Here is an 18,029-nt window from a genome sequence, read left to right as displayed (position 1 = left end):
ATATTATTATAATTGTGAAACCAGCGAATGGAGTTCTATTGTCGTCATCCATATCAAGACATCAGTAATTGCAATGATGGTTTAAAGTGTTGCCAGCAAAACTTATTAAAGTGTTTGGATTATGTTATGGATTACCCCTTGGAAGCCAGAAGTATTATCTGAAAATAGGATCCCAGCCCGGCCCGTGTGGCTCCGTGGCTGAGCGTTGACCCAGGAACCAGGAGGTCACGGTTAGATTCCAGGTCAGGGCACATGCCAGTTGTGGGCTCAATCCCCAGTAGGGGGCGTGTAGGAGGCAGCCGATCCATGGATGTTTCTCTCTCTCTCTCTCTTCCTTTCTCTCTGAAATACATATATTTATTTAAAGAAAATAGGACCCTTAAAGTTTCTGATGGGCATTAAAGGGTTGAGTATGTTTTCTCACCAGACATATAGCCCTGCTGTGGTCGAGGCTACCACCATTAATTACCCTGAGAGATGAACTGAGCTTAAGCTAGTGTAGGAGGAGAAGGAGAGGGAGGAAGGGAGAGGGAAAAGGAGAGAAAAGACAGAATCAGAATGCCATACGCCCACGCTCCAATAAAGGGCTCAGAATGAAATAAAGAGTTCAACAAGGTGTCCAATGGGAGAAATGGACTTACATGTCGTAGAACAAAGAGGGGACCAGCCAAGTCATCAGTCAGTGCTGTCAGGTAATCAATAGACAGAGGCTCGTCCTTGGAGGGGCCGGTGCGAAGGACAGGCACCGGCACCGGGTCCTGGCGTTGAGGAGGGGAGCGTGAAAGGCCGTTCTGAAGGAGCCCAGGGGTCGCGAAGGGTGACGCCATTGACCCCAACGGCCCCCGAATTCCAGGGTCTTGAGCACAAAGAAAGAAGTGGTTTCTTGCCGTGTAGCCACGGGCAAGCAGTTTAACTGCTCAGTGCCTCAGTTTTCTCATCTGTAAAATGGGAACTATAAAAGCAGTTACTATGTGGGTTGTTAGGATTAAATAACTTGATATATGGGAAGTGTTAGCCGAGGGTAGATGGTGACCATTAGACCATACATTCCCTCTCTCTCTCTCTCTCTCTCTCGTGTTTTATCACGTTAAGCGCCATGTCGGTCACCAGTGACTGACACTATACTTTACGTCCGGACCGGTCAGTCTCTGGTGCCGCCAGCATATCAGTGACATCGGATATAGAGGGCTAAACGTAAAGGAAGACAAAACAGGCTTGGCGCTTAACGTGTGATTGATTTCAGAAAGAGGAAGGGAGAGGAAGAGAGAGAGAGAGAGAGACAGAGAGAGAGAGAGAGACAGAGAGACAGACAGACAGACATCCATGATGAGAGAGAATCATGAATCAGCTGCCTCCTGCTGGGGATCGAGCCCGCAACCCCGGCATTTGCCCTGACCGGGACCAGGAATTGAACCGTGACCTCCCGGTTCACTGAGCCACACGGGCCGGGCTATTCTCTTTTTATAGGATGGTGTGTGGTTATTTCCTACACTGACCTGATTGGAAGGTACCCATTCCATAATTTATAATGAAACTAAAATTATGCAAAAAAAAAAAAAATCCAAAGAAAGGACCCCAAAGAAATGACTACAACGGCTGGTGATGGTGGTCTTAGGGTGGCTGATGATAATTATTTTTTCTTTACTCTCTTTTCCAAATCATCAGCGATATAACTTCATTTATCTTTTATGGGAAAAGCCGATGAAAATCACCGTGTCTTTCTCATCGGCTGATCTGTGAGCAGACACCCAGAGACTAATGATTTCTCTCACGTCTTAAAGCAAGTCCCATTCATGTAGGGGAGCGACCTTGGCTGGTGGGCAGTTTAAGGACGCTCCTTAGAACCTGCCTACACCCTGTTTGGGTGCTTTTGTTTATTTTATTTTATTTTTTAAATATTTTATTGATTTTAGAGAGGAAGGGAGAGGGAGAGAGAGATAGAAACATCCATGATGAGAGAGAATCATGGATTGGCTGCCTCCTGCACACCCCCTACTGGGGATCGAGCCCGCAACCCAGGCATGTGCCCTGACGGGGAATTGAACCTGGGACCCTTCAGTCTGCAGGCAGACGCTCTATCCATTGAGCCAAACCAGCCAGGGTGCTTTTGTTTCGTTTAAAGGGGTCGTGTGCTCTGCTGGGATTGATCTCTCTGATGGGCGTATTCAGGGGACAGCGAGAACCAGGCAGGACCGAGAATAAAACAGGTCGCCGCCTCCTTAGGGGCGAGCTTTCTTCTGAGTGAGGGGGCCGGAGACCACAGCCGATGGCGGGGATCACAATGAGAAGCCACTTCCGAGAGAGTACTGCGTCTCCCTTTACCGGTGGGGTCACCCGCTGAGGTCACGTGCAGCCTTTGATGGAAGTTTGCAGGGAGTCGCCGATACAGGAGAGGCCAGGCAACTGCCTGTGGTGAGGCAAAGTCATGGGCCAGATGTCTGTCCTTTCTTGGAGAGGTAGACTTTTCTGTGAAGGAGACCACCTATGGGGGGGGGGGTTCCATAATTGCCTTGACCTCGTTCCGGTTTTCATGAAGGACCCCACCCCTGTGGCTGCTGCAGGGCTGTGGTTCCGGTGGGTGGTTGGCTCACACATGAAGGCATCCTGCTTCCCTCCTCAGTGATCCCGACAATATCCTGTTAGCCCGCCCCCTCCCCCCCTCCTCCCATAACTCGCTGCCCCACCCTCCTGCAGATCCGTGACCTGGTCCTTATGCGGTTGGTCGTTACACCTCAGGGCGTAGCGGATAATTAGCATATTCCTCTCTTATTATATAGGATATTTGTATTGATTTCAGAGAGGGAGGGAGAAGGAGAGAGAGAGCAAAGAACATCCACGATGAGAGAGAATCATGGATCGGCTGCCTCCTGCACGCCCCACACTGGGATGGAGCCTGCAACCTGGGCGTGTGCCCTGACCAGGAATCGAACCGGTGACCTCCTGGTTCATGGATCGACGCTCAACCCCTGAGCCACGCAGGCTGGGCTGGGGGCCAGGAATCTTGATAGTAACTGCGAGACAGAGTTTTAATAATAATATCGGCAGCAGCTGTCACCTAGAATTTTTTGAAAGAAGTTAAAGTAATTTGTTTATGGTCACAGAGAGGATGGTTGAACTCCAGGGCGCTCCTCATTCTCTTAACGAAGGTCCTAATGCTTTTCTTGGCGAAGATGGCTGACGCGTGGCGGACACGCTGATGGAGACATTTCCGTTCCCGTCCTGCGTTACCTACCAGATGGCCGCTTCTTCCATCGGCCCTTTAATTACACCGATTTAATATTGATTTTCTCTTTAATGCATGGATTTCTTCTTCAGTGTGAGGATGTTTGGATGTTTTCCTATTTCCGAACGGTTTTATTTGCGCTGATTTTAAGACCATTTTCACTGAAGTCTAACTTCATTTCATTGTGATCAGAAACCGTGGTTTGTACAATTTCTGTTCTTTTTTGTTGTTGAACATTTATTGAATTTTTGCCCTAGCTGGTTTGGCTCAGTGGATAGAGTGTCGGCCGGTGGGCTGAAGGGTCTCGGGTTCGATTCCTGTCAAGGGCACATGCCCGGGTTGTGGGCTCCATCCCCAGTAGAGGGCACGCAGGAGGCAGCCAACCAATGATTCTCTCTCATCATGGATGTTTCTCTCCCTCTCCCTCTCCCTTCCTCTCTGAAATCCATAAAAATATATTAAAATAAAAGAAAATTTATTGAATTTTTATAGCTCTGGGATATGGTTAAATTTTGTTACAGTTCCATGGATGCTTGAGGTAAAAAAAAAAAAAGAAGGATGTTCTCTGTAAAGAAAAAGCTTGACATATATCTATAAAAATAATATTGTTCCGATACACTATATCATTATTGTTGTGTATTTGATTTATTTAAGACGGAGGCACTGTCTTGGCGTCTCTCATTCCTGGTACAATGTTTCTCCTCCTGCCATTTTCACGTTGCATATTTCAATCCTGTGTTATTTGATTCTTCAGATTTATGAGCTTTATATGTTCATTGCAGATTGTATCCTTTGTCAAAATAAGATTTTTAAATCCCATTTAATGCACTTGTTCTTGAATATGGCTTCGCAGCCTACTTCTGTGGCCGTGCCTGCTGTGATTTATGTTTGCTTAGCCTTAGCGTTTCAATATTTCTCTCTCAAAATATCTTAGGAGAGGCAAGCGAAATAGATAATTTAGGCATGTTTTCATATACGTCACGGTGTGGTTTTTTTTCCCCCCTCTCTTCAAAAGCATCTCTTATAGACAGCATACAGTGGGGCTCATAGACTAATCTGAAAAACGTTGTCACTTAAGAAGGCTGTTTAACCTATTTAGACGTATAACAAATTTTGGTGTCACTTCTATCATTTTGCTTTTATTCTATTTTCTGTGCTTCTTTGCTTTTTTTCATTTCTTCTTTCCTCCTTCCCTCTCTCCTTTCTTCCCTCTCTCCCTTTCTTCTTTTTTAAAAAAATATTTTTATTGATTTCAGAAAGGAAGGGAGAGGGGGAGAGAGAGAGAGAGAAACATCAATGATGACAGAGAATCGTCCATCGCTGCCTCCTGCACGCTCCCTACTGGGCATCGAGCCTGCATCCTGGGCATGTGCCCTGACCGGGAATCGAACTGGGACCCCCTGGTTCGTAGCTTGACACTCAACCCCTGAGCCACGCCGGCCGGGCGTGACCTATTTTGTAAGTTCTTGCATATCTGAGCATACATGCTACGTTTGCTTGTGAGCAGAAACTTGGCTGATTATAAGTTTACTGGATTTTAAGCCTTTCTACTTTCAAGTTCTGGGTAGTAAGTACTTCATTCCCTCTGGCATCTCGTGTTGCATAGATGTACATATATGCATTTATCTTTACACACACACACACAATCACTTTTTAAAAATAACCTCAACCACCTGGCTGGTGTGGCTCAAAGGTTGAGTGGTGACCTATGAACCAAGAGGTTGCCGGTTTGATTCCCAGTCAGGGCACGGGCCGGGTTGCGGGCTCGATCCCCAGGGTGGGGCGTGCAGGAGGCAGGCAGTCCGTCAGTGATGCCCTGTGGCCTGTCCTCGGGCCTTTAGTGCGTAGAAATCAGATCCCCGATACCTCAGGGCTGTGTGGGAATGTTGCTCCCCGCTCAGCCCGTTGAGCATCTCCTGGGCAGTGGGAAGAGCCCCCCTTTAATCTCTTCACACCCAACATTGGGCGGATCAGGGTCCCACAGTAACTAAGGGCTCGCACCAATGCAGGCTGTGTGGCTGCTTCCTGTGGTGGGGATCATGGTCCCCACGTCTTACTCGTACCCACTTCCGTTGTGTTTCCGCTCCAGACGCACCTGGAACTCCTGGAAAAAAGCATCGACCCCCAGACGGTGTACTTCCGGCAGGAGGCTCTCTGTCGGACGCTGGGAGGCAACTCCTGCCCGCTGGTGACCATCACGGCCATGCCCGCGTCGGCCAGCCCGGCCCACCTGGAGCAGTTCCGTGAGTGACACGGGGGCTCTCTTCTTTGAAGATCGGGGTGGTGGTCGGGGTGAGGGTCTCAGAATCTTAGGGACCCACCTTGGAGAGCCGAAGCTCTATAAACGTTTGGGGACCGGCCCATCTCTATAGAAATACCGGCGCCAGCCCTTCCTGGCACGGCCCAAGAACTGCTCTGAATCGAAGGAGACGGGGTTCGCTTGCTCCCTAAGGCGCGTGATCACAAATACTGGGTGTCCCCAAACAAGGAGACACACTATTGAAGAACTATTCATTCCAAGGGGTTGAATCTGAACCGAAAGAAACATCCGTTGAGCTGTCAGAAAAAGGCGTGTCGACATTTTGGGGATAAATACTAATGTCGCTCTGTTGTGAAAGGGAGAAAAAATGAATTGCAGAAAAAATAAAGGCCCCGGGGGGGTGGGGGGCGGTGGTGGTGGTGGGGGCTGGAATGGCTAGTTGGTGTGGAGAGCGGTTTGCTAGTGACATCACTTCCTGTCCTGAGACACAATTGGGACTTTGCTTTGCTAGTGACATCACTTCCTGTCCTGAGACACAATTGGGACTTTGCTTTGCTAGTGACATCACTTCCTGTCCTGAGACACAATTGGGACTTTGCTTTGCTAGTGACATCACTTCCTGTCCTGAGACACAATTGGGACTTTGCACCCTGTTTTCCAGTCTTTGTCATGGATTGATTGGTGGGTGGAGGGAGGGATTGTTTCTTCATGGTTGAACGTATTTGCATGGAACAGGCTTCTGAACCTCAGAGGGAAGGCAGGGGAGGGGAGGGGGGTGGGAGTGACCGTGTCTGCATAGATGCATCACCCATTTCCCAGCCTTTAATCAGGGGCTTTGCTTTCTAAGCTCCAGGTCAGCCAGGTTTGGAGAGGAAGGGGGTGGAGTCCCAGAACCCTGGCTGAGGCATCCCCTCGGTAACCCGGATGCCATTTGGATCTGAGAGGCTGAGGATGCGGAGGAGGCCCTGGCCAGGGACCATAAGACCAAAGCAAAGCACACACAGCGTCCACCTATGAACCAGGAGGTCATGGTTCGATTCCCGGTCAGGGCACGTGCCTGGGTTGCGGGCTCCATCCCCAGAACGGGGCGTGCAGGAGGCAGCCGATCCGTGATTCTCTCTCATCATGGATGTTTCTCTCTTTCTCTCCTTCTCCCTTCCTCTCTCTGAAATAAATTAAAACATATTTTTTTAAAAAAAAGGTGTTGGAGATGAAAGAGAAGATTGGGAGCGAACTGACAAGGGGACCTGGTAGAGGGAGATTTTTCTGAGGGAGAAAGTCATTCTCTTCTTAGAAATCCATTCGCCAAGTGCAGCAGTCACTAAGTGACTCACTGGGGAGACAGCAAGAAACAGCCGAGGTGGGTGGGAGGGGGCGGAGCTCCTATTTTGGGGATGGGAGGCACCTCCAGCCTGCGTTGATCATCCCCTAAAAGAGGAGAACGTAACCTTTCTATTCTCAGGAGGGGAGCTAACCTTCCCCCTCCCCGCTCCTGCCTGCCCCCTCTCCCCCCATCTCCTGGGCCCCACACACCGCTCTTCCCAGGGGGCCTGTGATGGGGGATCTTGAGGCCGCCTTTGCATTGGTTTAAGAATCCCTTTCTCCTTTTCCTTCTCTCCTTAAACACATTCTCACAAAAGCAGTGTTCTGTTCCGCCTGCCATTATGCTAAAAGCTTTTCCTGGGAAGACAATAGCTGCTCTTAGAGAAAGAGGTTTTACGCGGAGTCCCCCGGGGTGTACAGAGCAGCCACAGTGCACCTGCCAGGGGTCGGGAGCTGTCGCTTGGAAGTGGTTTGGCAGGAGCACAGAGTGGAAAAGGAAGCCTTCACAGACCGCCCCCCCCCGCCTTTCGGCTTCTTTGCGTAGCATCTTGCCTCCTCTCCGGTCTCGGTCGTGGTCTCTCTCGGAGACAGTGCTTCCCGTGGGAGAGAGCTGGGACTCAGAGCAGCGCCCCCAGCAACACAAACGCAGGCGAAGAAGCCAAATTTCCAGGTGTTTGTTTTTTGTGTTTGTTTGTTAGTCCTCTTTTCCCGTTGATTCTTAGAGAGAGTGGACGGGAGGGGGAGACACAGAGAGAGAAACATCGATGTGCGAGAGACACATCAACTGATTGCCTCTGCACACACTCCGACCGGGGCCTGGGATGGAGCCTGCAACCGAGGGACATGCCCTTCGCTGGACTGGAACCCAGGGCCCTTCAGTCCATGGGCTGACACTCTATCCACTGAGCCACACCGGCCAGGGCACAATTCTGTGTTTGTTTGGTTTTTTTTTGTGTTTTTTTTTTGCCCTTTCTCCTCAGGAATGTGGCGCCAAGTATGACTAAGGTTATCGCTGCCTTGTAGAGCTTAACCATCCATCAAAATAATCAGGGTCGCCCTAGCCCAGGTCGGCAGACTCATTCGTCCACAGAGCCAGATATCAACAGGACAACGATTGAAATTTCTTTGGAGAGCCAGATTTTTTAAACTTAAACTTCTTCTCACGCCACTTCTTCCAAATAGACGCGCCCAGGCCGTGGTATTTTGTGGAAGAGCCACACTCAAGGGGCCAAAGAGCCGCAGGTGGCTCGCGAGCCGCGGTTTGCTGACTACGGCGGCCTAGCCGGTTTGGCTCGGTGGATAGAGCATCAGCCTGCAGACTGAAAGGTCCCAGGTTTGATTCCTGTCAAGGGCACATGCCAGGGTTGTGGGCTCGATCCCCAGTGGGGGGTGTGCAGGAGGCAGCCCATCAATGATTCTCTCTCATCATGGATGTTTCTATCTATCTCTTCCTCTTCCTTCCTCTCTGAAATCAATAAAAATATATTTTAAAAAAAACCTCCAAAAAACGATCGAGGTCTGATTTCTCAGTTGCTGCTGAGCCCACCTGGCTGGTAGTTGCCACAGGTGGCTCTGGACCTCCTACTTCTTGTCTCCTGGTTCAATTATGCTCCCCCACCTTTTTTTTTTTTTTTTTTTTTTCCTGTAAAGCACTGCTTCTGACAAATATTGGAACAAAAGAAATGAACTGCAAGGGCATCAAGACTTCTCTCAGTGGAGACTTTTAATAAAAGGAGGTAGAATTACAGAAACTGAACTGCACCCTTTTTTGTGTACCCGGGGATTTCCATCTCTCCAGGCAGCCCGGGGTAGGAAGCACAGCAGGCATGAGGAATACAGAAACAAACACCGAGTCCTCCTCACGGAGGCACTCCGAGTCCGCAGGGCGCGGGCGTGTGACGTTCATGCCAACAGGTCATTATAATACAGCGCGTTGCTCCAGAACGGGAGGGGGCTGGGGTGGACAGAGGCCATGGGAGTACAGTACAGAGTGTTCGCCTGCCTGGTAGCATCAGGGGACCCATACCCTGCTCTCAAAGAAACCTCAGTCCCAAATGCAAAAACTATTTTGAAGAATGACTTGAATCTTTCTTTTTTATTTTCTTTTTAAAAAAATATATTTTTTATTGATTTCAGAGAGGAAGGGAGGGAGAGAGAGAGAGAGAGAAGCATCAGTGATGAGAGAGAATCATGGATTGGCTGCCTCCTGCACGCCCCCTACTGGGGATCGAGCCTGCAACCCAGGCATGTGCCCTGACCTGGTTTATAGGTCGATGCTCAACCACTGAGCCACACCAGCCGGGCTTGACTCTTTCTTGAGAAGACATAGAAGAGGGGGTATTAAAACGATAAAACACATCCAAACCACCTTAGACTGGATTTTCCTCATCTTTCTTCGTGTTAGCAGCCTTCACCTACATAAGTAGAGGTTTGCAATAATCCCACCTCAATACAAGCCCTCAAAACTCTATGACACATAGATTGGTTGACCAGCTCCTTTCTGCTTCCCCTTTTGGTCCGGACACTCCAGGAAAGACAGATCTAGAATCCTTCCTCCTTCCAGGGTCGGTTGGCGGGAGTGGGGAAGATGTAGAAACCTGTAGTTGAGGAGCTTTGCTTATACCCTATCACGTACTTTTTTATTTTTACTTATTTATTTTTAACCAGAGGCCTGGTGCACGAAATTCATGCCCTGGGGAGCGGGGGGCCTCAGCCCTGCCTGTGCCCTCTCACGGTCCCAGGGCCCTCGGGGGATGTCCGACTGCAGGCTTAGTCAGATATCCTTAGCGCTGCCACAGAGGCAGGAGAGTCTCCCGCCACCGCCACTGCGCTCGCCAGCCGTGAGCCCGGCTTCTGACTGAGCGGCGCTTCCCCTGTGGGATCGCACTGACCATCAGGGGGCAACTCCTGCGCTGAGCATCTGCCCTCTGGTGGTCAGTGCACGTCATAGCGACCGGTAGTTCTGCCGTTTGGTCGATTTGCATATTAGCCTTTTATTATGTAGGATATGTTTTTATTGATTACAGAGAGGAAAAGGGAGGGAGAAGGAGAGACAGAAACATCCATGATGAGATGTTTCATCTTTGATTAGCTGCTTCCCGCACGCCCCCTACTGGGGACCGAGCCTGCAACCCAGGCATGTGCCCTGGCCAGGAATCGAACTGTGACCTCCTGGGTCATAGGTCGACGCTCAACCACTGAGCCACGCTGGCTGGGCTCCTACTGAGTGTTTAAGAAATAATAGCAACTATTTGTCATCTACGTGGATGATGAGGTTCCTGGGAAGACAAGTGTATAGGCATGGGAGGGAAAGGTCCAAATTCAGGACATCCGTCTACGTTAGAAGTAAGAGGTCCTGGTTGTTGATGGGGAGTAAGGATTATGGGCAAGGAGCTGAACTAGTTGGACTTTGGACTTTAATGCCAACGAAGGGATGGATAGATGAGAGGATGAGACTGTCGTGGAGGAAGAATGAGTTCCATTTTGGAAACGCTGGTTTGCAGAGGCCTGCAAACGATAGAAGGACTCGGGCTAACCATCACGGTAAAGCCAATATGCTCCGCGATAGAATCTGTTTCAGAGGGAAATAAAACACATTCCGCATTGCCCGAGTAACTTTCCCAATTAGCGAGGATACTGAGTGTTGACTGTGTGTGGTCACTGGAGCAGAAAACATACACTCTGTTTCATCAGAATTGATTCTGGATTGTTTCACCCTATAGATGTGTTCACGAGATATAATAATTTATATCTTTTAAGGTAATTAACTGTTTACAGAGTGTTTACGAATGATTAATTGCTCCACGCAGCAACTCTGTGGAGTAAAGAAGAACAGAATCACGTTTATCATCTCCGTTTTTAGGTGATAAAATCGAGGCCCTGAGGAAGTTCTAAGACTGGGGAGAACTAGAGCTCAGATTTGTCCCAAGACTGTGTGATTTTTTTTTAAAATTTATTTGTTGATTTCTGAGAGGAAGGAAGGGGGGGGCGAGAGAGAGAGAGAGACAGAGAGAGAGAGAGAGAGAGAGAGAGAGAGAGAGAAACATCAATGATGAGAGAGAATCATGGATCGCTGCCTCCTGCACACCCCCTATTCGAGATCGAGCCCGCAACCCGGGCATGTGCCCTGACTGGGAATCGAACCCTGACCTCCTGGTTCATAGGTCGACGCTCAACCCCTGAGCCACGCCGGCTGGGCCGTTGGTTGCGCTAGTCTGTGCCCTGGCTGGACATCGAACCCACAACCTTGGTGTGTCAGGGTGACGCTCTCACCAACCAACCGATGGGAAAAAATGATTCGGATTTCGAACAGCCTTCCAGAACGAATTAAGTTCCAGAAATGAGGTCCCGCTGTGTGTGAGAACGTGCTTATAGTCACGCATCTGAAGACCTTTGGGGTCTCAGCTCTATGCCGGCAGCTCCTATTGGACACACCAGCCACAGGCGAGCGAGCCCAACCCTCAGTGCCCGTGTCTCCCGCAGCCTTCACGTCGGGAGCCCGCGGGCTCCAAGGCCTGGCTCAGACCATGGTGGGGGAAGCAGGCTCTGATGCTCGCTTACCGCCCAAGCCGCCTTCCGTCTCGCTTCCTTGCAGGCATCTTGTTTGCAGCCCAAATCAGCGACGCATCCAAAACGGTTTCTGAAAAAATGGTTCACGCCCGCACGTTGGCTGTTTGCGTTTGGAGGGGCGCTCGGAATATTAGTCCATTATTCCGCTAAGAGGTGGAAGTTCTCGTGACTCCCGGACCTCCCCACTTTACGTGCCGCGTCTCTCCGTGACAAAGGAGGAGGAGAGTCTGTGTCTGTTGGTTTACCTTCGGGGTAACATGGGTTTGAAAGTCTGCAGACTGGAAGCGGTGTGTCTGCCATTGTCTGTTTACACTGGACCCTACTGCGGCTGCTGAAAGAACACGCTTACACTCTAGTTCTTGGACTACTTCCCCTCTGCCCCCACTAGCAGAAAATAAGAATGATAGTGCAGAGGTATTCTGGAGTTTCTGCATTAAGAGTCCAACTAAGGCCCAGCCGGTGTGGCTCAATGGTTGAGCATCGACCTAGGAACCAGGAAGTCACGGTTCGATTCCCGGTCAGGGCACACGCCTGGGTTGCGGGCTCGATCCCCAGTGAGGGGGCATGCAGGAGGCAGTCGATCCATGATTCTCTCTCATCGTTGATGTTTCTATCTCTTTCCCCCTCTCCTTTCCTCTCTGAGATCAATAAAAATATATTTTAAAAAAGAAAGAAATGTAGCCAGACCATCTGGTAGTTTCAGACATTGTTATGAAGAGCCAGAGCCCTTATCTTAACATTTTTTCAATCGATAACATTCCTAATTCACGAGGAAGAGAGGCCGAAGGGAAACGGTCCTCCTTTGAAGCAAGCTGTGATGCAATGATTACTGGGCAACTGACACACTTTAATTAAGTGCTCTGATTAAATCCATGTGCATCCAGCAGTTCCGTGTGGCAATCAGCTTAATCTCATTAGCTGTTGTTCAGGCCCCAATACATTGATTAATAATACATAATTGTTTATGAATTATTGACTTCAAGTTATTATACTTGTGCCTGCTTTGTTCACAAGCACCTGCTGCCACATGTTAATTACAAAACGCTTAAGCCCTTTTCTTGGAGTAACTTTAGAGATAAAACTGATGTTTTGTTTTGTTTTTTAATGAAGGATGATTATCTTTAGTTCAGAGCCCATCAGAATGAGCTAGGCTTTCTCAATCCTGTATTGTTTAATGAAAGGGGGTACGGCCCAGCCATTTGTGGCTCAGTGGTTGCGTGTCGACCCACGAACCAAGAGGTCCCTGGTTCGATTCCCGGTCAGGGCACATGCCGGGGTTGTGGGCTGGGTGCCCAGCAGGGGGCGTGCAGAAGGCAGCTGATGGATGCTTTTTCTCTCATTAATGTTTCTAGCTCTCTCTCCCTTCCTCTCCCTCTAAAAATCAATAGACATGTTTGAAAAATGAAATAAAAGGTGGTGGGAAGGAAAAGGCTGAGTTGGGAGGTATGATGCCTCAGGTTGAGCCTGACTGGAGGAGGTGGGTGATGTTAGCGTCAAGAGCTGGTGGATTCTGCTTATTGAGCAAGACCTGCCCTAACCAGCAAGGAGGAGGGTCTCACTTGAAAGAGATGGGCCTGGCTGTCGTGGCTGGCTCAGTGGTTAAGCATCGACCTACGAACCAGGAGGTCACAGTTCAATTCCCAGTCAGGGCACATGCCTGGGTTGCAGGCTCGATCCCCAGTAGGGGTTATGCAGGCGGCAGCTGGTGGATGATTCTTTCTCATCATTGATGTTTCTATCTCTCCCTCTCTGAGATCAATAAAAATATATATCTACTAGAGGCCCAGTGCATGAATTCATGCATGGGTGGGATCCCTCGGCCTGGCCGGTGATCGGTGCCGATCAGGGCCGTCTCACCCAGTCCCGATTGGGGTCATCGGGGCCAGCCAGCCTGGGGGAGGGACCGTGGGAGGTTGGCTGGCCGCGGAAGGTTGGCTGTGGGAGCGCACTGACCACCAGGGGGCAGCTCCTGCATTGAGCGTCTGCCCCCTGGTGGTCAGTGCACATCATAGCAACTGGTTGATCGGTCGAGCGGTTGACTGGTCATAATGGTTGCTTAGGCTTTTATATATATATAGATATTAAAGAGAGAGAGAGAGAGAGAGAGAGAGACAGAGACAGAGAGAGAGAGATGGGTGCTCTCCTGTCACTTGTCCAGAGGAAAACCAAATTGACCATGTGAAAGTTGACCATGGGAGAGGACCAATTCTTTGGAACTTTCTACATCCAGGAAATGTATTATCCACCCACGAATGGATGCTGGGGACAACCTTCTCTTTCCACTGATCTCATGCCAAGAAGTTATTCCAAGAAAAGCCACCTATTTGGTTTCAACCACTCAACTCTGGTGGCATTGAAACACAGAAACAGCGACAGCCAACACACACACAAACCGCCGTGGTTGTGTCCCAATAAAACTTTATTTAGAAAAACAAGAGTCTGGGCTGGATTGGGCCCTAGAGATTCTTGACATGGAGGTTTATAGAATACTAGAGGCCTGGTGAACAATATTGGTGCTCAGGTGGGGTCCCTAGTCCTGGCTGGCGATCAGGGCCAATTGGGGCTTTCCAGCTGCTGACCAGGGCCCTCCTTCCCCGGCTGCCGGCTGCCGGCTGGGGCCTCCATTCAGCGCCGCCCCCTGGTGGTCAGCACATGTCATAGTGAGCAATCGAACTCCTGGTCAAACTCCCAAGGGGACAATTTGCATATTAGGCTTTTATATCTATAAACTAGAGGCCCGGTGCATGAAATTCGTGCACGGGGGAGGGGGTGTCCCTCAGCCCAGCCTGCACCCTCTCCAATCTGGGACCCCGCGAGGGATGTCCGACTGCCCGTTTAAGCCCGATCCCACTGGGATCGGGCTTAAACGGGCAGTCGGACATCCCTCTCACAATCCAGGACTGCTGGCTCCCAACTGCTTGCCTGCCTGCCTTCCTGATTGCCCCTAACCGCTTCTGCCTGCCAGCCTGATCACCCCCTAACCACTCCCCTGCCAGCCTATTTGCCCCTAACTGCCCTCCCCTGCAGGCCTGGTCGCCCCCAACTTCCCTCCTATGCTGGCTTGGTCACCCCTAACTGCCCTCCCCTGCAGGCTTGATCGCCCCCAACTGCCCTCCCCTGCTGGCCATCTTGTGGTGGCCATCTTGTGTCCACATGGGGGCAGGATCTTTGACCACATGGGGGCAGCCATCTTGTGTGTTGCAGTGATGGTCAATCTGCATATTACTCTTTTATTAGATAGGATAGAGGCCTGGTGCACTGGTGGGGGCCAGCTGGTTTGCCCTGAAGGGTGTCCTGGATCAGGGTGGGGGTTCCCTTGGGGCATGGGGCAGCCTGGGCGAGGGGCTTGTGGTGGTTTGCAGGCTGGCCACGCCCCCTGGTGACCCAAGTGGAGGCCCTGGTATCTGGGGTTTATTTATCTTCTACAATTGAAACTTTGTAGCCTGGAGCAGAGCCAAGCCTTCTGCTTGCTCTGTGGTGGCAGCCATTTTTTTTGGATTTATGTATCTTCTATAATTGAAACTTTGTAGCCTTAAGTGGAGGCCTGGGCCGGCCAGGGTGTGTGGAAAGCTTGGCTTCCTCCATCACCAGGGGCAACCCTAGCCTCCTGCACTTTCCAGCTCTGTGGCTGCCGCCATTTCTGTTTGGGTTTATGTATCTTCTATCATTGAAACTTTGTAGCCTTGAGTGGAGGCCTAGGCTGGCAAGGGCAGGCGGAAAGCTTGGCTTCCTCCATTGCCAGGGAAACCCAAGCCTCCCTCCTGCTCTCTGTGGCCGTAGCCATCTTGGTTGGGTTTATTTGCATATTTGCTCCTGATTGGCTTGTGGGTGTAGCAGAGTGATGGTTAATTTGCATATTACTCTTTTATTCGATAGGACTAGAAGTCTGATGCACATAGATTCGTGCTAGAATGGGCTTTACTGTCCCTGGCTGCTGGCACCGCCTTTCCACTCCGGCCCAGCCCCTTTCTGCTCAGGCCCCGGAGCCGCCTCTTTCTGCTCCAGCCCTGCCTTCCCATGCTGCCCTGAGAGACCGGGGGTGGGGCAGAACACCTGTGTCGTTGCCATGGCAATGACGCAAGCGGCCCACCTGCCCCCGTCACTCAGCGCCTGTGTATGCAAATTAACCACCATCTTTGTTGAGTTAATTTGCATATCACTCCTGATTGGCTGGTGGTATAGTGGAGGTATGGTCAATTTACATGTTTGTCTATTATTAAGTAAGATAAGCACCTCATTTAGCTGGAAAGGCCCTTGGTGACATTATTGGCGCCAGCCTTCTTCCTGGGACTTACTGGTTCATGCATTATGGTGTCATGAGTGTGGAAAAATCAAGGTGGTATCGAATATGTGGGTCCCAGCTTCTCCATTTATTCCAGTAACACTTGTTGTGGATCCGCTTCATGAAATACTCCATTCTGGGCATTGGGAGCGCAGCAGCGATCGAGTCTGTCATCCAAAGCTTTATGTCCCAATTAGCTGTGCTAGCTTGGGCAGACCATTTAGCCAACAGCAGCCCCCGTCTCCTCACTGGAAAATCTCATTTTTAAAAATCAGGAGCCATATTCTATGTACAATACAATTTATCAGGTGCGTAAGCAGAGTGTAAAAGAATGCAGTAAACACCTGTTTGCCCACCACCCGTTAAAAGGAGAAGTTGCCAGTACCTACCAAATCCCCTGAGTGTTTCTTCCAAGGCTCATTTCTTCTCTTCCCTTTAGAATTTTGTGTTAATTACTTCTCTGCTTTTCTTTATAGTTTAATCACAAACATATGTTGTTGTTGTTATTGTTTAAATATATTTTTGTTGATTTCGGAGAAGAAGGGAGAGGGGGAGAGAGATAGAAATATCAATGATGAGAGAGAATCATGAATCAGCTGCCTCCTGCACACTCCCTACTGGGGATCGGGCCCACAACCCCAGGCATGTGCCCTTGACCAGAATTGAACCTGGGACCCTTCTGTCCGCAGGCTGATGCTCTATCCTGAACCAGACTGGCTAGGGCCACAAATATATATATATATATATATATATATATATATATATATATATATATATATATATATATATATATGGCTAATATGCTAAGTGTCCATCTGACCAGTAGATAAGATGCGCACTGACCACAGGGGGCAGACGCTCAACGTAGGAGCTGCTGAGCTGCAGGGACTTGGCAGCGGCGGTTCTCGGGTGATGCACTCCAAAACCAGAGAGGAGGGAGCCCAATTCCACCTTCAGCTGTGGGTTGCGTCATTGCTGGGGTACTGTCAGCCCTGAATCTGGTTTACTGCACACTTTCAGTACAACAGTAAGTTTGCAGAGTGCCCTCTCGCACTCCAGTACCCCTCGGGGGATGTTGGAGAGCCAGTTTCGGCCCAATCCCCGCAGGCCAGGCCAAGGGACCCCACCTGCCAGAGGGACCCCACTCACTCCGCAGATGCCCTTCAAGCCACAGTGGCACCCCAGTTGCAGCCAGCCGGGGAGGGACTGCAGGAGGTTGGCTCCAGGGTGAGTCCAGCCCGTCTTGCCCAGTCCCGCCCCTCCAGCCACCTTCTAATTAATTTCCTTTTAATGTGCACGAATCCGTGCACCGGGTCACTAGTATGTCTCATAAAAAGGAGAGAGAGAGCTTGTCTGCCTCTGTGCTTTTTAAATTACTGGAGTCAGGCGTCTTTTACGAGTGACACATCCACACAGATGCATGGAGCTATTGGTAACACCTTGGGGGGACAAAGCCCACTGGGGCCAGACCTGTGGGCAAACAGGGTGAGATGTGTAGACTTGCAGCACATTCACAAGTGGAGAGCCTCTGGGCATGGCAAAGGGGAGTTACGGGAGGGCACTCCTAGGGCTTGGAGGCTGGAGTGGGTCAGAGGTGGTGTCGGCAGGGATTGGTCGAATCCGCAAACCATGCTGTTGGAATGCATCGTCAACGATTGCATCTGGACGGTGTATGAGTTCCGGTAGAGACTGCGTTAGGTCGTTTTGTCTGTGCTGTTATCTCGGAATATATGGGTCTGGGTAAACTGGTGGTAAAGGACTTGGAGCTTATATGATTTGCAAGGCACAGCATGGTTCCGGGGGACAAAGCGTATCTTTCTTGTGAGTCGGGGTGCAGTCTGGAGGTGGTGGTTTCTAAATGATCCGTTTTCCCTTTACAGCCTTGCTTTCTGACTGTAGTTTCTTTCTTTAAAAAAACACACAAAACAGCCCTGACCGGTGTGGCTCAGTGGATAGAGCATTGGCCTGCGGACTGAAGGGTCCTGGGTTCGATTCTGGTCAAGGGCATGTACCTTGGTTGTGGCACATCCCCAGTAGGAGGTGTGCAGGAGGCAGCTGATTGATGTTTCTCTCTCTTCGATGTTTCTAACTCTCTATCCCTCTCCCTTCCTCTCTGTAAAAAATCAATAAAATATATTTAAAAAAACAAACAAACAAACAAAAAACACACACACAAAACAGCCCTAACCGGTTTGGCTCAGTGGATAGAGCGTCGACCTGCGGACTGAAGGGTCCCAGGTTCGATTCCGGTCAAGGGCATGTACCTTGGTTGTGGGCACATCCCCAGTAGGGGGTGTGCAGGAGGCAGCTGATCGATGTTTCTCTCTCATCGATGTTTCTAACTCTCTATCCCTCTCCCTTCCTCTCGGTAA

General features: G+C 50.0%; 1 protein-coding gene across 1 annotated transcript in view; it reads left to right on the top strand.

Annotated features, from left to right (window-relative positions):
* Positions 1-18,029, top strand: part of AGBL1 (AGBL carboxypeptidase 1) — a gene marked incomplete at its 3' end in the record, with an annotated part of 283,890 nt that overhangs the window by 81,810 nt on the left and 184,051 nt on the right. The window contains exon 17 of the mRNA XM_080651582.1: positions 5,313-5,466. Coding sequence (XP_080507708.1) covers positions 5,313-5,466 — 154 coding nt within the window. The remainder of the gene's footprint in view (positions 1-5,312; positions 5,467-18,029) is intronic.

This window comes from Plecotus auritus (genome assembly GCF_963455305.1).
Source record: "Plecotus auritus genome assembly, chromosome: 15".
NCBI classification, from domain to species: domain Eukaryota; kingdom Metazoa; phylum Chordata; class Mammalia; order Chiroptera; family Vespertilionidae; genus Plecotus; species Plecotus auritus.
The sequence above is the reverse complement of the archived record's forward strand: the minus strand, read 5'-3'. Positions and strand labels throughout refer to the sequence as shown.